The sequence below is a fragment of the Panthera pardus genome, unplaced genomic scaffold (genome assembly GCF_024362965.1).
Source record: "Panthera pardus isolate Hobbes unplaced genomic scaffold, ASM2436296v1 HiC_scaffold_16, whole genome shotgun sequence".
Taxonomy (NCBI): Eukaryota; Metazoa; Chordata; class Mammalia; order Carnivora; family Felidae; genus Panthera; species Panthera pardus.
Genome location: NW_026526721.1, coordinates 73417590 through 73441795, shown reverse-complemented (window position 1 = coordinate 73441795; position 24206 = coordinate 73417590). Strand labels below are relative to the sequence as shown.

The 24206-nt window shown below is 46.8% G+C and overlaps 1 protein-coding gene across 5 annotated transcripts in view; it reads right to left on the bottom strand.

Annotated features, from left to right (window-relative positions):
• Window positions 1–1326: 1326 nt before the first annotated feature.
• Window positions 1327–24206, bottom strand: part of TMEM44 (transmembrane protein 44) — a 35887-nt gene continuing 13007 nt past the window's right edge. The window contains exons 7-11 of one of the 5 annotated variants that reach the window (XM_019448791.2): window positions 23487–23615; window positions 21529–21633; window positions 16623–16781; window positions 6184–6216; window positions 1327–3425 (exon numbers count right to left, since the gene is read on the bottom strand). In XM_019448791.2, coding sequence (XP_019304336.2) covers window positions 3315–3425; window positions 6184–6216; window positions 16623–16781; window positions 21529–21633; window positions 23487–23615 — 537 coding nt within the window. In that variant the 3' untranslated portion in view covers window positions 1327–3314. Of the gene's footprint in view, window positions 3426–6183; window positions 6217–16622; window positions 16782–21528; window positions 21634–23446; window positions 23616–24206 lie in introns of all 5 variants that reach the window. The other 4 variants (XM_019448795.2, XM_019448796.2, XM_019448792.2 and 1 more) reach the window with 4 other exon arrangements.

Genomic DNA, 24206 nt, shown 5'->3' with positions numbered 1-24206 from the left:
CACACACACACACAGAATATTAAGCAGTCACCATGCTCAGTGTTGAGCTTGATGCGGGGCTCGATCCCATGACCCTGGGATCATGACTTTAGCCGAAATCAAGGGTCAAGTGCTCAACTGACTGAGCCATCCAGGTACCATGGAATCTGCAAAATTTTTAAATGTCAAATGCTGTGATCTCTTCGTGTTCTAGCATAGACAGATTTTATCTTAATTGGATAGCAAAACTCAAACAAAAGTATATATTATATAATGAAATCTATTTTCACAATAAATCTGAAATTTGTCTTTATGTTTTAATATCTTTTTGAGAGTTTATAAAAATGCCAATCTTCTGTGGGAAACAAACTCACTGGCATATTCATAAAAGGGAATACAGGAAAGAAATCTGGCCTAACTTCCGTTTTACAAATGAGGAAACTGTGACCCAGAAAGGGAAATGACCAGGATCACACTTAATCAGATTTGGGAGCTAGAGCCCAGCCCTGCTACTTGGCTGAGTGCCTCTCCTTACTCTGTAGGAGGAGTTCATACCCCATTGTGACAAACATGATGTGAGTGTGGCATCAGATGTTGTTCAAAGATCTCTTCCTCATGCTAAAGTACTGGCGGAGATAAGGAGACAGTGGTTCTTCAGGGTCTAGACAGGACTTTAAGAAAGTCTTAGTGATCAGAACTCTCCCTAAAGGATACAGACTTCTTTGGAATAGAAAATGGTGAAATCTTTTTTGGAAGGGGAGGAGCTTAAGTAAGGGCTAGCTAGTCAATTCTTAGGATTGTTAAAGGGATTCAAACTGCTGAAGTCCCTTCTATCTGTGGAGCTGCTATTTTGGGTTACTCACTGCCTTTCAGCACATAAATGGCCAGGAAGTATAGGGAGGAAGGGAACCAATCCCTCTTCAAGGTCTTCCTTTGAGTCAGGTATTGTGTTATGCATTTCATATATGTTGATTTACTTAGTGTTCACAACAAGCTTTGTAGATAGGTATTATTCTCAGTCTACCTCAGGTCACAAAGGTTAGGTGACCTGCTCCAAGCCACGCAGATAACAGGCAGCACCACTGAGACCATACTACACCATCTCTCATATCCGGATGAGTGGGCAGTTTGTCCCCTGTGTAGGTTACCCCTTGGCGAGTCTTCAGAGCAAGGAATTCCCATATCCTTCCAGTGTGACTAACAGTGCGGATGAAGCTACAGTGGGGGCCGGGGGCAGGGACACTCCTACTAGGAGAAAGGCATTTTGGCTGGCACCTCTTCACAGAGGCTCCAGGGTTCCAGAGCTTTGCATAACAGGCACGTTCTCGTTGAACAATGAGACCAAACTTTGCTTCCAACATTTTCAGTTTAATAGTTCACTCTGGGTGAAGAGACCTGGGATTCAGCTTTGAGGCAGGATTGGACCACAGCCATAGGAACTGGTTTGTGAAGGAAGCCTGGGACGATGGGATCTAGGGAGACAGACGGCATCTGGGGCTCAAGTAGTTTGTGCTGCTCGATCAGCAAGACTGTTTTGACGTTCTTGGGTAAGTGGCCACTTCCATCAGGATCCAGCCAGTTTCTGATGCTCCAGGGAGCACAGGCCAGCCTCCCCTTGAGAGAGGGAGGCTGTGCTACAGGCAGACTCCAGAGAGGATATCCTGCCCCTGTGCCTTATCTTTCTAAAGTTGAGCCCTCCTCCTGCCCTGCTGTTATCACTCAGATTAAATGTTCTCCATGTTCCTACTGTATCCAGGACTACATTTCTGCTTCCTGAAAAGTTGTGGCCATAGGTAGAAAAGCCTCACCAACCAGGTGTGGCCTACCTGAGGCATGTCCATCACCTTCCTACTCTGGTATCAGTCATGGCTACCAATTAGCCACAGTTTTAAGTGCCAGCTCCCTAGGCTCCACGGTCTGGTTCCTTGCCAGCCTCTTCACCTTTTAGCCACTGTTGCACCACCCATTCTGGCCACATCAGACTCATCCTTCCTTGACGAGATTCCATCCTTCCTGGTGTCCAATCCTCTGTAGGATTTCATCCGGAATGCTCTCCCCACCCCATCCCCCACTCAAATCTTCATCTTCTCTCAAAGAACAGCTTCTGTGGTTAAGTTAACAAAGCAAAACTGGCTTTAGCAAACTCCATTACAAGACACCCAGGGATCAAAGCAGTTGGATAAAGGGGATAGAGTTCACTTCCAGCTTAGAAGGCACTCAGAGGATTAGTATCTCCACAGAGATCTATGGAACCAATCTGCTTCCCTGAGGCACTCTCTTCGTTGTGCTGGGATCTGCACTACTCCTTTGGAGAAAACTGGGCAGCTGTGTGACTGAGTCACACAGGCTGCCAGGGGCCATCCTGGAGCAGAGCTGTGTTTCTCGGCATGTCTCCCAGTTCCCCTTGTGGCTGGCTTTTGTGGCCGTGCTGGGATTCAGACATCTCTGTACTGCACAGTGAGATGCCTCAACTCACTCAATCATGATTTATTCACTCCAGTGTTCCTCCCACCTTGGCCCCATTCCCTCCCTCTTTACCCCCTCCCATGATCACAGTATCAAAATAATCCTAAAACGGGATTGCTGTCCTTGAATTTGACACCTCCCACCATGCCTCCCACCCTCCACATGCTTTCATGTTAGCTCCTGAAGCAGACAGTCCCCCTCACCTGCAAACCCTGCCCAGCACACACCTTGCCAAGTTGGAGCACGGGCTGGTATCTAAGGCAATTTGTTTTGCTTGCCCTTGCAACACCACCAATCTTATAAATTCCTGGTTGACCAAGAAGTCCTACCTCTAGCTTCCAGAAGAAAACCCAAGTGGATGACTGGAAGGGCAGGAGCCAGGTCCCATTAATACCAGGGATCATGTCTCAGATCTCCAGCACATGTTCCCACCCCTCTCGTCTCCTGGGCTTAGCCACGTCTTGCAGAATGAGGCTGTACTGAGATCCAAACACATCAGCTATTTGTTAGATGTTCCTGTCACCTAGCAGATATTGAGAGTATGGCTGAATCTGAAGGGAAAGGGAAGAGCAGGTCCAATGCCCTTTAGATGAAGGTTTCTACTTCGAAGCAAGAGTGGTCTGTGAACTTCTGATCTTCAAAACAAACCACATGCCCGGGTCTGTCCACAGGACCCAAGGTCTTAGCTCCATTCTGAGCTGTGATGCAGACCAACCAAGCTCAGTGACAGCTCCTGGTTCTTTGCTTTCACGGGCAGCCTCTGCGGAAGCTTAAATTCCCGCCATGGGTGTCACTGCAGGTTGATCCCTGCTCAGTTCCTGACACAGGCTTGACTAAGGGCTCTTGAGCTGATGGGCTTGCTCCAGGTGTTACTCATCAGATGTCAAGACCACTGGCCCCATGGAGCACCTGTGCACCTGGGATCTGAGCATCTCCACGTTGTCTTTGTTCCCTTCAAGATTTACATCTTCAGGGTCCCACTGTGGAGAAAAGACACAAATGGTACCTTGGTGGAACAGACTCTTCCCATCTCTTACAATGCCCCACCCCAAACAATAGCTCCAGTCCTGGTTCTCATGACCCAGGCACAGACAAGGAGAAATAAGGACAGGTTAATCAGGCCTAATGGGACAAGTATAAGTTTAAATCAAGGAATTAATGGACAGCCACCCTGAACAGACCAGCCCCACTTCCCTTCCTACCCCCCTTTTCTATCTTTACTCTAGTGAGACTGAGTTATGTTCCTTTTATCCTGAGACTTCCCACCTCCATGCCTAACTCATTCCTGGAATAGACCAGGCAAATTCAACCCTTTCTTTACGGCCCAGGTAAGTACCTCCTCTTCCAGGAAGCTTACCCTGACTGCTTTCACCCATTGAGCTCACCCCCTTCTGTCTTTGTACTGCCCATACCCTTCATTTGCAGCTGAACATGCACAGCCCTGCCCTTTCTCTGGGCACCACCTTGTCCTTCCAGGGAAATGATGAGCTTCTTAAGAGCAGGGCACCAGTTTGCCCTTGCTACCTGCCCCTCCTCCCACCATGCATTTCCTGTTAACTTGAGGCTCAGCAGACTTGTCCAAAACACTTAAAGCTTGATTCAGAATGGTGGTCACTGGCAGAGAATATTTCATTACTCTGATTCAGACAAGTATGGCAAAGGTTAGGAATAAAAGGTTAAAAACAGAGAAGCAGTCATAGCATTGAGGACACTGTTTGCAAAGTCCTCCTATTGTTCTCATGTGACAAATGACAGAGAGAACTTTGCACGTGGCCAAGAGCAGGGAATCCTTGGTGAGTCTAGCCATGGGGGCAAGTGGGGGTTGGACTCAAATCCTCTTTCTGCCACTAACTTGCTTTCTCTTTCTTGGGCCTCACAGTTTCTCCAGGGGTAACCTGGAGTGTTGGATCAGTAACTACATATGATCTCTTTAGTTTCTGAGTTTCTATGACTAATGATTCTGAATGACAAGGTTACATTTGACATTATTAAAAGACCCAGGAAATAATATAGGAAAGGATGTGTTAGCCTAGACCTGACTATCTGTTTGGACAAGAAAACGTAGCCAGTCGTGGACATGCTCTCCACGAAAAACACTCCACCAGCAGCTCAAACTTAAGCTGAATAAAACACCCCAGTCCTTAGGGGTCCTGGATAAGGTCTGCAAGGCTCCCTGAGCCACTCTGGGCATCACTGAGAGAAATGCCCCCACCATGCCAGTTGTAAAATACAAAATGTGGCTTTGTTTTGAAAAGAAAGGAAGAGCCCAATTCAATTAGTGATTTACTGATAACTGAGTTCTACTACTTGCTGATTAAAAATAGTATCATGTTGGGGCACCTGGGTGGCTCAGTCAGTTAAGCGTCTAACTTCGGCTCAGGTCATGATCTCATGATTTGTGAGTTCAAACCCGGCGTTGGGCTCTGTGCTGACAGCTCAGAGCCTGGAGCCTGTGTCTCCCTCTCTCTGCCCCTCCCCCGCTCACTCTGACTCTTTCCCTCTCAAAAATAAATAAACATTAAAAAATAATAATAATAATTTGAAAAATAGCATCATGTTAAAACAGCCACCTCATCCCCAGTGACCCTGCAGGCCAGGGACTAAGCTGATCGGGTTGGTGCTGCTCGACCCCCAGTACCTGTTTGGGGCTCTGCCAGCCCCTCCAGTGCTAACTTCTTATTTACTTGTGGTTGCAGACTTGGGGGAACAGCAAGCAAATCCCAAGTTAAAGAGTCCCCCTGGCCCTTCAGCCTCCGTGGTACAGATGCCCAGCAGTGGAAATAGGGGCCTGTTCCATTCTTTGAGGATGGATAGTATGCTTTTCAATATATGCTGTTTCCAAGCTGAGGCCCATGTTCTAGATCACAGTTCTCTGAGTGTGCTATGGATCAACCTCACCAGAAGCAGCCAGGATGCTCATTAGGAAGGGTGATGCTAGGCATCCTAGACCCTATCTGGTTTGGGAACTAAGGTTTAACATTTTACCAAGCTCCTTGCATGATTTTTAGCTGCCCTGATATTTCAGAACCCTGGCTCCAGCTCCTGAAATGGCGTCTTAAGAGTTGTTCTTGCTACTTACTCCTGACCAATTCAGCTGCGGGAAAACAGAGCCACTTTGATCAAGTGCACTCTTTGAAGTGGGTTAAGCCTTTGAAAGCATTTTAAATCTCTTTCTTCTGAATCCCCAGAATAACGTGTTTCAAAATCTCACTTTAAGCAATAAAAAAACATTGCTGGAATCCAGGCATAAAGAAAATTTGAGCAAAAGATGATCTTACCAGAAATAATCCTGGGAGACGACATGCACAGGTGTTTGTCATAAAACATGTGCTTATCTGTCCCTCGCAGGCAAGGGTGGCAGGGAGACAGCTGCCAGCTGCCCAAGGTGACAGTGTTGGGGAATGGTTATCTCCACCCCTGCAGCCACCCCCAGCACCGCCACCCGTGGTAACCTGCAGCTACTCCACTTGTCCATGGACCTTTGTTCCAAACCATGCTTCTCCTTGGGTTACACATCTTCGGAGTCCCTACCAGATGGTTTGGGCACAGCAGAAAGAACTCTGAACTGAGAGAGCCTGGAAAATCCCCTGATCCTCTGACTCGCCTCCGTTTTCATTCTTTCTTTAACTAAAGGAATGTGGCATGGGCCCGGCCATCCAAGGGGGGGAGATAACAAAAACAGGAAATGGAATCAAGCCACAGGATGTCCCTTCTGGAATAGAGTATGATTGTCCATACCTGCTCCAAGTTTAAGGCTTCCCAATACTTCTGCTGCAGAATAAAAAAAAGAGATGGAAAAAAAAGTGTTGGAAGGATTTTGCCAGCATCACAGAGCAGAGCAGAGCTCAGCACCAGCACTGTCTGCTTGGTGAGCGAGGAGGCAGGCCCTTCAGTGATCTGGAGGCAGAGGAAAAGCTGACTTCAGCAAGCAGAAAGGCAGCAGCTATGGTGGCTACAATTTAGCTAAATGATCAACAGGATAATTGTGATAATTATGAAGGGCTTCAGGTCCTTGGAAAAATTATACAGATTTAAAAATTACTATTATTAGGAATTATTATTATCAGGCATAATAATAAATCTTCCATTTATTAACCACATGGCTGAGATGAGTCAACTCAAACCCATAAAACTAAAAGAGATGCAAATAAAATCCCCACCTCAAAAATACAGGACATTTGCTACCAGCCAAGATTCACTTTTAATCAGCCTTTACTGCATGGGTGGTTCCACCCCAAGGCTCAAACATGCCTGACTCGGGTTCTTGAAGGGTGGTGTGACGGTCCGCTCTGGTTCGTCTGGCACCTCACGCAGTGCCTGGGAGATGTGTGTTTCTGACATAGAGCGCTTATGAACCTACAGACGTCTGTCGTACCGATCTGTCAATGTCTGTCAAATTGAATAGCTGCCAACCTGCACAGTCCACAGGACTTGCCATTGTTGTCTCACATTAAGACAAATCCTCCGGCACAAAAACAGACACTCAGATCAATGGAACAGAGGAGAGAACCCAGAAATGGGTCACAAACATGGCGAACTAATCTTTGACAAAGCAGGAAAGAATATATCCAATGGAATAGACAGTCTCTTCAGCAAGTGGTGCTGGGAAAACTGGACAGTGACATGCAGAAGAATGAACCTGGACCACTTGCTTACACCAGACACAAAAATAAACTCAAAATGGATGAAAGACCTCAATGTAAGACAGGGAGCCATCAAAATCCTCGAGGAGAAAGCAGGCTAAAACCTCTTTGATCTTGGCGGCAGCAACTTCTTACTCAACACGTCTCCAGAGGCAAGGGAAACAAAAGCAAAAATGAACTACTGGGACCTCATCAAAATAAAAAGCTTCTGCACAGCGAAGGAAACAGAAAAACTAAGAGGCAACTGACGGAATGGGAGAAGATATTTGCAAATGACATATCAGATAAAGGGTTAGTATCCAAAATCTATAAAGAACTTATCAAACTCAACACCCACAACACAAAAAATCCAGTGAATAAATGGGCAAAAGACATGAATAGACACTTCTCCAAAGAAGACATCCAGACGGCAAACCGATACATGAAAAAATGCTCAACATCACTCATCATCCAGGAAGCACAGATCAAAACCACAATGAGATACCACCTCATATCTGTCAGAATGGCTAACATTAATAACTCAGGCAACAACAGATGTTTGTAAGGATGCGGGGAGAGAGGATCTCTTTTGCACTGCTGGTGGGAATGCAAACCAATGCAGACACTCTGGAAAACAGTATAGAGGTTCCTCAAAAAAATTAAAAATAGAACTACCCTATGACCCAGCAACTGCACTACTAGGTATTTATCCAAGAGACACAGTTGTGCCATTTTGAAGGGACACATGCACCCCCATGTTTATAGCAGCACTATCAACAATAGCCAAAGTATGGAAAGAGCCCAATGTCCATCGATGGATGAATGGATAAAGAAGATATGGTATTTATATACAATGGAGTATTACCTGGCAATCAAAAAGAATGAAATCTTGCCATTTGCTACTATGCGGATGGAACTAGAGGGTATTATGCAAAGCAAAATTAGTTAGAGAAAGACAAATATCATATGACTTCACTCATATGAGGACTTTAAGACACAGAACAGATGAACACAAGGGAAGGGAAGCAAAAATAATATAAAAACTGGGAGGGGGACAAAACATAAGAGACTCTTAAATATGGAGAACAGAGGATTACCAGAGGGGTTGTGGGAGGGAGGATGGGCAAAATGGGTAAGGGGCATTAAGGAATCTACTCCTGAAATCATTGTTGCACTATATGCTAACTAATTTGGATGTAAATTTTAAAAATTTTTAAAAAAGCCTCTACTGTTCAATTATTTTAAATTTCCATTTAAAAGATTTGTTTTAAATGTAAAATATTTTTAATAATTATTTTTTAATTAAAAATCCAACACTTTTTAAAAAAATTTTTTTAATGTTTATTCATTTTTGAGAGGGAGACAGAGCATGAATGGGGGAAGGGCAGAGAGCAAGAGAGAGAGAGAGAGACAGAATCTGAAGCAGAATCCAGGCTCTGAGCTGTCAGCACAGACATGGGGCTCAAACTCACGAACCATGGGATCATGACCTGAGCCGAAGTCGGACACTTAACCGACTGAGCCACCCAGGTACCCCAAATCCAACACTTTAAAAAAAGTAATCTGTATGTCCAATGTGGGGCTCAAACTCACAACCCCGAGATCAAGAGTTTGCATGCTTTACCTACTGAGCCAGCCAGGTGCCCCGTAAATCCCCATTTTAAACAAGTTTTTAGGGGCACCTGGGTGGCTCAGTTGGTTGAGCATCGGACTCTTGATTTCAGCTCGGGTCATCATTTCATGGTTCAAGGGATCGAGCCCCTCATATAGCTCTGCACTGACAGCATGGAGCCTGCTTGGGATTCTCTCTCCTTCTCTCTCTCTGCCCCCCTTCTGCTCATTCTCTCTCTCTCTCTCAGAATAAATAAACATTAAAAGGGCACCTGGGTGGCTCAGTCAGTTGAGCAACCTACTTGGCCTCAGGTCATGATCTCACGGTTTGCGGGTTCGAGCCCTGTGTTGGGCCTTGTGCTAACAGCTCAGAGCCTGGAGCCTGCTTCGGATTCTGTGTCTCCCTCTCTCTCTGCCCTTCCCTGCTCATTCTCTGTCTCTGTCTCTCTCTAAAAGATAAACATTAAAAAAGTATACATACAAATTTTTAATTGTACATTTTTCAGTCATACATCAACAAAAGAATATCCAATGAACACCCATGGACATACCTTATCTTATTTGCTCTAGCTCGCCAATTTGTTTATTTGTTTAAATATTTTTAAATAAATAATTTAATCTGTAAATATTTTAGTATGTCTCTCATAGATAAGGACATTTTTAAAAAGTGTTTATTTATTTATTTATTTTGAGGGAGAGAGAGAGAGTGCAAGTAGGATAGGGGCAGAGAGAGTAGGAGAGAGAGAGAGAATCCCAAGCAGGCTCCGCACAGCAGAGCTGGATGCGGGGCTCAAACTCATGAACTGTGAGATCATGACCTGAGCTGAAATCAAGAGTTGACAACTCAACTGACTGAGCCACCTACGTGCCCCATGGACATTTTTTAAAAAATCCTAAGAACAGTGCCATTATTAGACTTAACAAAATTAGTGATAATTCCATAGTATTCATCTTTTAATGACATCCTGCTGGGAGAGGGAGACATAAACTGAAAAAAAAAAAAAAAACTACAGGACTAATTGGAAAAGATATGAAATCACAAAAAAATGACAGTTCTACACACACTGCAGACAGAAATGTTGGTGAGAACGTAGTGGTTGAAAAGTGAAGTAACTTTTACAAATGTAACCGAACTAAAGAGACAAAAGAAAAGATTATAACTTTCACCTTTCTTTAGAAAATACAGATGTTCATGTAAAAACAGCGACAGTAATCTGATGTTACCACAGTGAGTAGCTGTTTTGTTTGTTAAAAAAATTATTAAATGCAATGTGCTATACTGAAAGAGAATAAGAATATTAATGGAAAAACTGGTGACATCCAAATAAAGTCTCTAGTTTAGATGATAGTAATGTACTAGTGTTAATTACTCAGTTTTGATATTAACATTATAAGAAAACAGGTGAAGGCACACAGGAACTTTCTGTACTACCTTTGCAACTTTTCTGTAAATATAAAATTATTTCAAAATAAAAAAACTTTATTTAAAGTCAAGCAAATAAATAAGCAAACAACTAAACAGGCTTACGTGTCCCTCAAATGGATTGATAAGAAACCTTGAAACTTCCTTTCCAAATCTTCAGCATCATAATCTAAAATTTAAGAACCCTGCCCTCTAGTGGAAGTAGGAGAAGTTCCTTTTTTAAGCCAACGATGATAATGTGCCTAAGGAGTGCAATTAACCTAAATCTTGGTAACTGAGATCTCTCTCCATGCCCGTAAAAGTAAAAATAAAATAACATTTTTCTAGTCCTTTCTTAATTTCAAGAGCAAAATGTGTTAATTTTTGTACAGATTTTTCTTCAAAAACAAAATGATTCTAGCCCATGAATTTTACCCCAAGAAAAAGCATCCATGAACAGTTATTGATTAGCCCTCTGAAATACAGACACATACACACACAAACCAAAATGTGCCAATGGCTTTTCTCCCTTGAGTATTACCACAGATCTTTAAATTGTCTTTAGAACCATGATTCTATCACCTCCATGAACCACACAGCACGTAATATTTCAACTCAGCTCATTTCTAAAGGCACACTTCTTTCTGCTTCTGAAACCAAGAAGCAACCTGTAGCCCCTGTTTACCAAGCACGCAGTATATTTTCCTTTGCTCCTGAAGGCTTTTAGGAAACCATTGAGGAAACAGGGTCACTTTCCAGGATTACATTTTAGACTGTGTCATCTTACATTTAGGGAGAAGCGACTTTTCCCAAGACTGGGGAGGTGACACGGTGTTGGACTCAGGACAGATCATAAAGTTTTTTGCTTCCTCTGACTATACAACGTTAAGACTGGCCAGGCACACACCAGCTATGATTCTCTCCCAGAATTCACTAAGTGGATTTCCTTTTGACCTGGAGCCTTACAGACTTTAAAACAATTACTGTATGCTTCAAAATTGCACCCTTCCTATTTCTCTAGTTCATTAAGCAGTTCCATAGCACTTACCCCAGATCGAGCAGGGATTCACCTCCCCACGTGTTCTTTCCTCCTCTCTACCTGCCCGAACTGCCCTCTCTGCCTGCCCTTCCTTCCCAGCTGTTGTGGGGAAGATGGAATGGGGGATGGGAAAATGCTTCACAGGCCATGAAGTCTGTATGCAAGAGCTGGGCTTCTATAGAAAGTGCCCCCCCCCCCCAACACCCCCCCTTGTTACTGGTGGCTCTGGGTCGTTTAACCGCTCAACCTCTCCTTGTTCGGGGCTGAACGGGCCCATTATAAACTGGATCAGCGAGAGAATTCTGACCTACAGCAGGCTGGTTTCTTTTACAAAGACGACAGACAGCTTCACGTCAGGGACATTCTGAGGCTGGGACAAAGGGGCCGAGACAGAGAAGTCCTGTGTATTAAAACAGTGGGCTGCAGGGTTAGGCAGGTGCAGCTCCAAACTCCAGCCACAAGGAGAGACAAACACTGTATTTAGGTCAATTCCCAGTGGGAAGGCCTTGGCAGCTTTGGCTTCTATTCCTGATTTTTTTTTTAACCATTTTTTTCCAGTTTTATTGAGATAGAATTGACACATGTGACAAACAGTGTGTTCCTCACTGCAGTAAATGTTGTTCAGATGCTTCCCTGAAAAACCGAAGTGGTCTAGGGAAGGGCCAGAGTGGGCATGATCAAGTTTGATTCAGGAACACAGGACACTGAGAGGTGCCTGAGTGGCTCAGTTGGTCAAGTGTCTGACTTCGGCTCAGGCCATGATCTCACAGTTCATGAGTTCAAGCCCCAAATCAGGCTCTCTGTTGTCAGCACTGACCTGACATCAGATCCTCTGTTCCCATCTCTCTCTGCCCCTCCCCCACTTGTTCTCTCTCTCTCTCTCTCTCTCTCTCTCTCTCTCTCAAAAATAAATAAACATTAAAAACAACAACAACAGGGGTGACGGTGTGGCTCAGTCGGTTAAGCGTCCAACTTCAGCTCAGGTCATGATCTCACTGCTCATGAGTTCGAGCCCCGCGTCGGGCTCTGTGCTGACAGCTCAGAGCCTGGAGCCTGCTTCTGATCCTATGTCTCCCCCTCTCTGTCTGCCCCTCTCCTGCTCACACTCTGTCTGTTTCTCTCAAAAATAAATAAACGTTAAAAAAATTAAAAATAAAATAATAAAAACAACAACAACAACCCCAAAACACAGGACACCCAGTAAACGTGAATTTCAGATCACAAATAATGTTTTAGAATAAGTGTGTCTATCTGAAATTCAAACTTCACTGTACATCTTGTGTTTTTTGTCTGCTAAATCTAGCAACTGTACTCAGGAATACAGGAAAGGCTTCCTGGAGGGAGTGGGATTTAGCCAGGGCCTTGAAAGGCGGGAGGAAAAGCAGAGGAACGCAGAGAAGAACTTGGGAGCTGGCCCAGGCCAGCAGGTGAAGTGTGCTGGACTTACACTATAAACAGGTAGAAGCCACAAAGGCCTTAGGGCAGGGCGGGCATGGGGCGGAGGTCCAGTGTTGCAAGGATCCCGGCAGGACAGCAATGGAAGGAGGAGAATGGAGACAGGAGGCAGTTAGGAGTGCCTGCGCTGGTCCCGGTGGAAGTGGAAGGCTCTTTCCTGGACTTCAGGTCCAGAGGAAGTTTTCAGAGGGCGGCAGCAAGGCAGACCCAGCAGCCCGAGCGGCTGTACTATCATGATACTTTTAACAGGTTTGACTCTTGTTTTCCCAATGGAAGCCTTCCTACTTCTAGGAGGTGACTCGGCACTGCTAGCCTCTACTTGCGACCCCTCCACAAAGACACTCTTACACTTAAGGGCATGGTCACTTCAAAACAGCCCGGTCCCAAGCTGGGGTTGCAGGGTGAGCATCTATGGGAACAGTGCTCTTCACATCCCAACCTTGTCGGAGCCTTACCACCCTCCCTGCAGTCATTATCTCCACCTTCAGAGAAGGGCCAGAGGAATGAAGGAGTGCTGCCCAATTCCACGGCCTTAAGAGTGCATATCCGAGCCCACCCCCAGCCTGCTTCCCACGACGCTATGTGGAGCACCTCTGGAAGTCTTGCAAAGCACCAGTTGCACCCATTTGATCTTCCCAATCACCCTGCAACACAGGTAGGGCAAGTCTCAGGATACCTATGCACAGGAGAAGCTAAAACTCAGGAGGTCTGGTGCAGACCCAAGGCTGCAGGTCAAAAGCCCCCGAGCCTGTGTGGTTCCTGGGTCAGGGCTGGGTCTCCTCCACAGCCTGTCTCCCTTTGGAGGCCTTCCGGGGAGCCTCTCTGCTCACCCCAGGGAAACCAGGTAACTGACCACACATTTCAGGAAGTATTGTTTCTCACTGCCTCACTGCAGGTGGCGCCCCCCTCTGGGAAAGACCCAGATGCACAGAGGGTGTAAAACCACATCCTGGACTTGATTTTTTTTTATTATTATTTTTTTAATGTTTATTTATTTTGAGCGAGAGAGAGAGACACAGAGCATGAGCAGGGGAGGGGCAGAGAGAAAGGGAGACACAGAATCCGAAGCAGGCTCCAGGCTCCGAGCTGTCAGCAGAGAGCCCGACGTGGGGCTTGAACTCACAAATCGTGAGATCGTGACCTGGGCCGAAGTCAGAAGCTTAACCAACTGAGCCACCCAGGCGCCCCCTCCTGGACTTGATTTTGACCTTTGGTACCTATTTCTGGCGTCTTTCATATCTGTATGTATTTTCTTCTAAAGTTAGCACTTTTATAGCCTATATAAATATATATTTATAAAAATATATGTAATGTGTACACAAATATAAATGTATATATAATAAATATATATTTAAAATCTTTTTATTTAAGTATATTCTATTACATATGTAACTATATGTCATATATATATATAATTTTTTTCCTTAAAAGAATGACTTGGATTTAAAAATGGCAAACATCCAAAGGAATGTGTCCTCGTTCCTGGTGCAAAGGCAGGGTTTGGAGAGGCAACGAGCAATCTTGGTTGTCAAGAGACTTAGGCACAGAATTAGCAGGAACACACAAGGACCTGACCTTCTTCAGACAGCAGTCTGTGTTTGGCCCTCTTCTCATCCTCCACACATGTACACACAACACAGACTTTGTTCCATAGACAGAAACAGCCTTCTTGCAAAATTTCTACAAAGCTTCTTCTACCACGTCTATGGCATTGCTAGGAAGCACAGCAGGGAGAAATGACTAAGCACTCTCGCATCACAAAGCTGGACTCAAATCTTTGCTTGCATCCCAGAGGCAGAAAGAAAAAGAAAAAGCCTTTAAAAAGCACAGGAACGGTTTCAACGCTGGAAGAAAGTCCACCGGGCGCTCAGCACACAGGTGCTGGCTGCCCCGGAAAGTGAGAAGGCCAGGCCACTCTGGAAAGCCCTGAGTGGGGCTGGAGGGCTGTTCTGTGGGCTGAGCTGGGGCAGGTGACTTTATAAACATACATTCCTTTTAGCATGGGCAAAAGCCTTCATTTCCATTTGCCTAATTTATCTTGTTAATGTGTATTTATTTATTTGGGGTGGAGGGAGCAGGGAGAGAGGGAGAGAGAATCCCAAGCAGGCTCTGTGCTGTTGGCACAGAGCCCAGCATAGGGCTCAATCCCACGAACCATGAGACCATGACCTGAGCCAAGATCAAGAGTAAGATGCTCATCTGATTGAGCCACCCAGGAGTCCCCCATTTGCCTAATTTAAAAGTGTGACCCTGTCCCCTTGGAACTTATTTAGTTTGAAAAACATGGATGTCTAAAAAGATAGAGATACTAGAAGGGAGAAGGACAAGGACCACAAATCACAGAAGGGCATAAACCTGCCGCCAAGACCAACTTCCCAACGGTTCAAGGTCACTGTCTAATCCTTACCTCAGTTTTTGCTGCCCTTGTTTCCACAGAGCAAATACTGCCTCTGGGTCTCCCCAGCCCCTCCCTGACTCACTGACTTAACTGTCCTTTCTTCTCACTGAACACACTTTGCCCTCAGGCTCATTCTTTCCTCTTGAACCTTAGATTTCTGCCAAGGCCGCGGGATCCAGGCTGCCAAGCCACGTGCGCTGGGTGTCCTACAGATTCTGAGACTGGATCCAAGAAATAAACAACACCGAGTGATATGGGGATACACGGACCCCAAAGGGTCCTCAGTCTGGTGCAGAATTGCTCCCTCAAAACCCAGCTCTTAATGGCTAGCTGTGTTCTGGAATCAAGGGGCAGAGGAAGGTGAAGGTGGCTCAGGCCCCACTCCTAAAAAGCTCATGCCCAGCCTGGCCAGGGAACAAGCCGCTACAGCTCACCAGATGACACGGCGAACAATGGAAGTTGTGTAAGAGAGTCGTGTGTGCTCTGGCACCCAAGGGAAAGAGCCATTAATCTTGTGTGTGTGTGTGTGTGTGTGTGAGTTTGGCGGGATGGAAGTAACTTCACACAGCAGGTGGCATCTGAGTAGGATTCTGACACATGGAAAGAGAAACTGACACACGGGCCAGGGAAAACCCCAGGAAGAAAGGCCCAGAGGCCTGGGTACAGGGAACAGTCCATGGCCAAGGTGGACAGCTAGGGCAGTGGGGAGGGGTGGGTGGGCAAGGCACATAAGGCTGGGGTAGTTGTGAAAGGTCTAGAACCTCACATTAACAAATCGGGACTTTATCCCACAGATCAGTGGCTCTGAGTCTTTTGGATTTGGGGTTTCACAACGAGTTCAACAAGTTTGGGGGCTTATCCAAGATGGCGAAGTGGCTGTTTTGCAAAATAAGGCCATTAAAACCAACACCAACCACCCCCTTACTATTATCATCATTTTATAAAAGGGCATTTGAACTCCAAAATAGTAGAAGGCAAACCCAGGGTGAAGGACTGTCCTCCTTCCCCCACCCAACCCCTGCCAAAAGACAGCGGACACTCTCCTGTTGACATCATGTGCCCCCTGTCCTTGCTCTCATTTTCCACAACAGGAAACTTCCTCACAGAACAGGGCTGGGAGCCACAGCTGGGGGACAGGCAGTGACCCAAGAGCTCGGACCAGGGAGTTACACCTGTCGCTGGTGTCCAAAATATGACATGTGTCTTGCTCACAGATCCAAAAACTCAAAATGATGACAGTGCCAGGCATGGTGTCCACCACGGGGCTCCTGTGTATGACCCTGAGGACACTGCAGGTGTAGCTGCTGCTCCTCTCTGGAAGGGATGCTCCACGGTCAAGTGGGTTTGGGGAACACCCAGACTCTAATAAACGTTAATTACGCGTGTGTTTATTTCTGTAAGACCTGAACGTGCGGATGACTCTTTAAGATGGGACCGTGACATGCAGTGCTTCCCTGACTCATTTGACCGTGGAAACCTCTTCTCAACAGACCCCGCATGGGCGCTGCCCCATGCACGCCCCTTCACTGCTTGGCAGGCGGGAGGCCAGCGTGGGCGGATTAGGGCACAGCAGCGCGAGCACCGTGGAAGCCCCGGCCAGTGTCAGTGAAGGACAAGCCATGCACCTGGCGGGCAGCAGCGTGTGAGTACCTCAAGGTCGGAGTTGATGGAGGAGACTTCGCAGGAGCTGCTGGAAGACACGCGGGCCCGGATGACCTGAACGGGAGGGTAAGAGGGCGGCTCCTGCAGGTTCGCGTCTCCAGGGTTCATCTGTCCATCGCCAGGCAGCCGGGTGGTGCTGCAGCCTGCCTGCAGGGTGTGTGGGCAAAGGGCAGGCAGGGAGACTTAGTCTACTTTATTTCTGAATTGTCGAAGCATTCACATGCGCTGGTGTTCAGAAGGTACCAAAGGGTGGCTGAGTCGGATGAGCTCGGACTCTTGATTTGGGCTCAGGTCACGATCTCCTGGTTCATGGGATCGAGCCCTGCATCTGGCTCTGTGCTGGCAGTGCAGAGCCTGCTTGGGATTCTCTCTCCCCGCCCCCCCCTCAAAATAAATAAATGAACATTTACGTTTTTTAAAAGGTACAAAAGGGTGTAGAATGTGAGGTCCGCTCCCACCTGAATCCCCCAGGCACCCAGTTCTCCCCAGGGGCAACCAGCGCTCAGTTTCTTGTGTATCTGTCCAGATAGTCCATACATAACCTAGCAAATGCAGATATATGACTTCCCTAGTTCTACAAAGGCTGCCAGCACATCTACACTCTCCTATGCACCTTTCTTTTTCTCACTTAACGATGTGTCCTAGAGATAGCTCTAGAGCAGAGGCTTTTGTTTTTCTTTTTGTTTCTTTTGTGGCATCATGTAAGTGTTCACAATCTGCGTAACCTGTCCTCAAACTGATGGACATTGAAGGCATTTCTAGTCTCATGCTTGTTTGCTTGGCTGTTTTTTTTTTTCCGAGAGAGACAGAGTGCAAGTGGGGTAGGGGCAGAGAGAGAGGGAGACACAGAATCCGAAGCAGGCTCCAGGCTCTGAGCTGTCAGCACAGAGCCCGACGCAGGGTTCCAACCCACAGACCGTGAGTTAATGACCTGAGCAGAAGTTGGATGCTTAACCAACTGAGCTACCCAGGAGCCCTCCAATCTCTTGCTTTTACAACACTGACTGCAATAAATTATACCATACACCCAAGGTTTCAGCGTTTTTAAAGGACCAATTTCTAGAAGTGGAATTGCTGGATCAGAGGATATGTGCATTTGTAATTTGGATAGCAATTGCCAAAATGCACTGTATGGGTTCATACCCACCAACAGGTGGGGAGGTTAAAGGGAGGAAGAGCCTTACAAGATTTCTATCTATCACCTATCTATCTGTCTGTCTGTCTATCCATCCATCCATCCATCCATCTGTCCATCCATCCATCCATCCATCCATCCATCTCAGAGAGAGCTTCCCCCACAGAGCTCCTGGGGCTGTCAGAGCTCCGGGAAGCTCTGTTGGCTAGGGTTTCAGAGTGGGCAGGATTTGGGTCATTCCACTGACACACCACAGGGCAACAGCCTGCCTTCTGGATCCACATCTTCCGCAATGAAGCACATGCCAAGGTATGTATCTAGCGAAGGGGGTGGTAATCCCTGCCTTGCCTCATTTGAAGGGGTGTCACAGGGCTCAGATGTAATGCCCTGGACACATGAGAATGGCTACTCGTACTGGGCCCCAAATCACGTGGGGCTCTAGCCCTGGATGGGTTAAGTACACAGTTTCACATGAGAGTTGGCTAGACAGGCTAGGGGGCGGGGGGCACGGGCCTCCCAGGCAACATCAACGATAGATTCTATAAATTCCCAGGGCCCGACCAGGTCTGAATCAAGAGGGAAAATGGAGTTTTCAGATGCTCCAAGCCATTGATCCCCAGGACCCCAAGGTCCTTAGCCCCTCAGCTCAGCTGAACCCAGCTGCATCTTCTAGAAGACCCTTCCTTAGGACAGTGCCCAGTGCCCAGGGGGGCCTGCTGAGCAGACAATAAGTGCCCCTGTGGTTCTTGTTGTCCACTTCCAGGTGGCTGTGCAGATGGGACATACATCAATGCACTTGCCAACAGGGGACCTATTTCACCACAACCTTGCCCACTGGAACATTCTCATGGAAAAAAAAGGAAAATTTTGCCAACTGAGCAGGCATGAAATGAGCACAGAGAACATGTTCTCTTTTTTTTATTATTAAAAAAATTGTTTAATGTTTATTTTATTTTCGAGAGAGAGAGAGAGACAGAGAGAGAGAGCATGAGCAGGGGAGGGGCAGGGAGAGAGGGAGACACAGAAGCCAAAGCAGGCTCCAGGCTCTGAGCTGGCAGCAAAGCCTGACGCGGGGCTCGAACTCACAAACCACAAGATTGTGACCTGAACTGAAGTCGGATGCTTTACCAGCTGAGCCACCCAGGCGTCCTAAACATGCTCTCTTTATGAATCAGACGGGCTTTATCTGAAACCCATTCCTGTGCTTCTCTAACTATGAGATCTTGGGCAAGTTACTTAACCCTCTCTGTGCCTCAATTTAAAATCCTAATACAATGATTAATTATTAGACAATAAAACAATATAAATAATAATACTTAATGAGAATTTGCATTAATAATAATTTTTAAAGACCCAACCATTTATCAAGTGCTTCCTTGGTGTCAGACATTATGCCAAGTAAGAGGCAGTGTTGCACAGTGGTCAAGGGCATAGACTCTGAATCCTGGTTCTGCCACTGACAAGCTCTGTGACCTTGGGCAACTTGCTTAATGTCTCTGTGCCTCATTTTCCTTATCTGTAAAATGAGGTTAATACCTCAGGGGTTGGCGGTGAGGTTTACGTGAGTATACCTCACGTAGACCAGTACTCTAAGCACTATGCCCAGCACAATAAACATCACAGAAGTGTTGCCTGTTATTATTTTCTCAGAGACTGGCAAATAACCCTCAATAAACAGGCTACTGTAGAAGGGGTGCCCCTAGCCCTGGATGGCCAGGCTGCCGACTCCCTGCTGGGAGCTGTCTCGGGGACACCACTCGCCCTCTGGTGGACACGGAAGGAAGAGGCCAAGTGCGAGTATTTGCTCAAAAAAAAACGTGCCAGAGGCCTCAGTGGAAGAGAATGAGAAAGAGAGACACACTCTTCTTTAATGGAGTCTGTTCTGCAGGAAGAATCCACTCAAGCTTCAGGTATTGCGTTAGAGTGAATGCAAGTTTTGCACTATTGTGTTTCTGAGGTTTGAGGATTTAAAAATTTCTAGTGCAAAACACTGGCCAGATGCTGCCGGGGTTCCCTGTGCCTTCCCCAGACTTCCCATCTAAGAGGGGTTTCATGGCCGAAATGGGCTCTCAAACCTGTGGGCCTGTGAAAGCAGGCGCTGAATCTCCCTGAACACACTTATGTCACATAGTGTTACTTGTACCCACTTTCCAAGGAACCACAGCAAAGACTGAAACCTATCTCTCAGGCCCAAACTCTCTGAGCACCCGTAGGTCCCACGGGCAGCTGAGCGGCGGCTGCTACCACTGAACTTCATGCTACGCTCCAAACATCCTTTACTGAGGGCCTGTGGCCCGAGGCACCAGGGTCTCGGCAAACAAGACAGAGGCAAAGTTTCTACCCCAGCAGGAGACAGACAACAAACAAAAGTAAAAGACAGCGAGAAGTACTTTGCAGAGCATTTAAAAAGGCACATTTAACATAGAGAAATAGGACAGAGGGGTGCGCGCTACTTTTGAGTGTGCAGTCGGGGGTGGCTTTTGGAGAAGGTGACATTTAGGTTGAAGGAAAGGAAGGAGGCAGTCGTATAAAAAAAATGGGGAGGAAGAGCACTGGAGGCACAGGAACGGAGGGAAATCCCAGGCAGCTAGGAGGAGTGAACGAAGAGAGAAGAGACGAGGACACAGTCAGAGAGAGAGGGAATGCTCGGCTCGTGGGGCCTTGCAAGTCTGTGTAACTTTAGAGTTTCTTCTGTATGAAATGGGAAGCCAGAGGGTTTCAAGCCAAGGAGGAACACAAGGAATCACCCCTCCTGGCTGCAGGGTGCAGGTGGCGGGGGTGGGACAAGATTAACAGTGGAGACGGAAACGAGGTAGGAGGCTGTGGGATCTATTTTACACCAAATAAATAGGAGACTCACACATGGACAGGACGGGCATAGGCATGCACTGAGGGGGGGGAGAGGAATTCATTTCCTAGGATGAGAGCATGGGGGAGGAAGGGGGCACGGAAATCCCACGTTCTGTTTGGACACCGCAAGTGTGAGAATCCATGTGGGGACGGGTGCCCAGACTGAACACTGAGGGGAGGAAAGCATGGGGAGCTGGGAGCGCGAGCGCCCCATAAGCCAGAAGCAGCCGGTGGCCGAGCGTGTTGAATCTCAACAAAGACAGAGCTAACCCAGGATTTAGTGACCCTGAGGCCACTGGAAACCTCCACGAGAAGTCGCAGTGGGTGTGGGACGACGGGGCGGACTTCCTGTCAGCTCTTTCCCTCACTTCTCTAACGTTCTTGCTCCTGGGAAGCCCTGTGTGCAGGCCGGAACCCCGGGAGTCATCGGGAGCCCTCAGCCTCTCTCACCCTACACCCTCACGCCCTCAGCACTCTGCCCGCCAACCCCCCACTTGGTCTCTGCCTCTCCACCTGCCCCAGCCTTGCCCCTGCTTCAGGCCACACCACCTCTCACCTAGACTTATCGGCGCCCCTCACTGACTGCCTTGTTTCTACCTCCTCTCCCCTGGTCTGCCCCCCAACCTTGCCTGAGAGACACCTCTAACAGGCGCATCTGACCCTGAGTCTCTAGTCCTGATGCCTCCTGGACTCCTGTCCCTCAGGATGACAGTCAGGTGGCACGGTACGAGGATCTCTCGCTTGCCTCCTCTCCACCCTTTCATCTGTCCCCCACTGAGGCCTTGGAGACCTCCTGCCTCCTTTTACATGCTTTCTTGTCTCATCCTGCCCATCCTGCAGCTAAAGTATCACCTCCTCCGGGAAGCCTTCCATGGCCACTTCCCACCCCTCTGGACTCCGGCCGCTTACCTGCTGCACGGGCTCGATGGTCAGCTCCATGTAGCGACTGATGGCTGCCATTGTCCTGAGTGATTTGCAGGGTGGTAATGTGGTGAGAGGCACCCAGTCTGAATTCTTTCAAGTGGAGACGGGGAGGTAAAAAGAATTCTCAGTCAGGAGACTTTTTCTAAAAACAAGATCCCGTTCCTTCAAAAGCATCTCTAAAATATTATTTCTGTTTTTTCATGGCCCATCTCCCTTTCTGCTTCCTATAAGCTGTATCTTATCTCTGTCTTTGATGTCACAGTAGGTAAGGGGTTCCCAAACTTTGCTGCACAGTGGAGTCACCTGGGCATCTTAGAAAACAAAACAACTGATGTTTAGCTCTCCCAGCAGACGTTCTGATTAATTGGTATGGACGTGACCTGGAGAGTTTCAAAGGCCCTCACTCCCCTGCAGATGATTCTAAAGTTTGGGCCAAGTTTGGGAACCACTGCAGTAGGTGCTAAATGCTTTTGTAAAGCAATGGTTCTCAAACATTAGTGTGCATCAGAAGCACCCAGTGCACTTATTAAAACACCCTCAGTCTGGGGCGCCTGGATGGCTCAGTCGGTTGAGTGTCCGACTCTTGATTTCGGCTCAGGTCATGATCTCAGTCTTAGGACTGAGCCCCTTGTCAGGATCTGAGCTGAGCCTGCTTGGGATTCTCTCTTTCCCCCTCTCTCTCCCCTCCCTTGCTCTTTCTCTCTCTCTCAAAGTAAATAAAATTAAATTTAAAAAAATAAATAAAACACCCTCAGTTTAAGATTGGGTAGAGCTGATGGAGCCCTAGAATTGCATTTCCTGCAAGTTCCCAGGCGATGCTGGTGTGGGGACCTCACGTTGAAAACCATCGCTCGTAAAGAACCGTGGAAGCCATTGCAAAGGCTCTGTGTCATCCCTTCAGAATGCCAAGCCACACAGGGCTCTCTCTCTTTAAATACTTTAGCTCCCTTTGGGGATAGAATTTCGTCAAGTTTCTAGAATGGAATGAAAATAACCTCCCATTAGAGCCTCCACGGGAATGTGGAGCTTTGGTCCAAGCTCTTACATAAACCCCTTTACCTTGGCCTCACCCACCACTATCTTTTGTTTCGTTAACTCAGTCAGATTACATTGTTAAACCTAGAATATTCGAAGGGATGGACCCAGTTCACTCACTCACCTTCTCTGGAAGAAAAACAAGGACAGTAAGGAGCCTAGGTAACAGGTGAGACTTTTTCCTCAAGAAATTATCTTAGAAAAGAGGGAGCTGCCTTATGTTCAAGTCTTTATAAGCACTCTTGTATTATGAAGCAATTTCTCAGCTTTTTGGAACCAAGGACTTTTGACAAAGACAAACTGAGAGTTAGAGTAAGTTCTGCCTACTTAGGTCACCTGTTAAAATCGGTAAGGAGACAAACACATTTTCTGGTACGATGTATATGGGGGATGTTACTGTAAACAGCACCTTTAAAGATCAGCTTTTTGGCAAGATCAACTGAAAAAAAAGGGCTGTGTTAGTGATGGTGACGATGTATACGTCAGAGACGCATGTGCAACTAGGAATACGTGTTTTTATGAAACAGGGTAAAATCATATTATTTCTAAATTAACCTATTAATTTATGTAGTATGTGAACTTATATATATGAGGAAGTTACTAACTAGCTTAAGCAGACATTTAACTATCTCGTCTACATTGCTCAAAATACATTAAAGTTTATTAAATGATCTCAAAAACCCATTTAAAAATATGTTGCAGTTGGGAAACTGGAAGATCCTATTTATTCAGGGCATCCTTAGCACTGGGCATAAACAGTAGCATTTTGGGGTTTTTTTTTTTTTTTTTTTTCATAAAAAATAGTAGTAGTTTTTTAAAGTGACCAACTGTCCTAGCTCGAGAAACGCCCAGCATTCTGCGCACAGACCCCGGTGGGCCCAGCAGTTTTCCAACCGGCGAGACCTTGCCTCCTGGCTTTCTTCCTCTTTGTCTGTGCAGGTCAAAAGGGCCTGGGTGTCGGGGCTCCCTCTGGCTTCAGGGGCAAACCCCAAGGCCCGTCTCATCTTGCTCTTCATCACCCAGGAAAGGAAAATGATCTGAGAGGTAGAGTTAAGGTGCAACAAAGCACAGCATTTCAGCCACCCAGGGCTACCTTCGCCTCTGCACCCCGAGGGCTCTCTCTCCCCAGATGATCCTGCCTGGGTGGGCCCCAAAACAGACATGAGCTCATTTAAGAACAGAGCCAGGTCTGACTTTCTCCACATTTCCCCCACGAGGACTCAGCAGCCAGCAATACCTTGCCCCCCAACAAGCACTCAGTAAATACTTGTTAATCAAAAGCATTTTGAAAAACACCTTCCTTGAAGGGCTTGGCTTGTCCCTTGAAGGGACAGTACATGGAGTGGGTTGAATAGTGTTCCTCCCCTGCCCAAATTCATATCCATCTGGAAACTCCAAAAGTGACTTCATTTAAAAATAGGGTCCGGGGGAGGGGCACCTGGGTGGCTCAGTCAGTTAAGCGTCCGACTCTTGGTTTCAGCTAAGGTCACGGTCTCAGTTTTGTGAGTTCTGGCAGCACAGAGCCTGCTTAGGATCCTCTCTCTCTCCCTCTCTCTGCCCCTCCCCCACTCATTCTGTCTCTCTCTCTCTCTCAAAATAAATAAATAAACTTTCAAAAAAAAATAGGG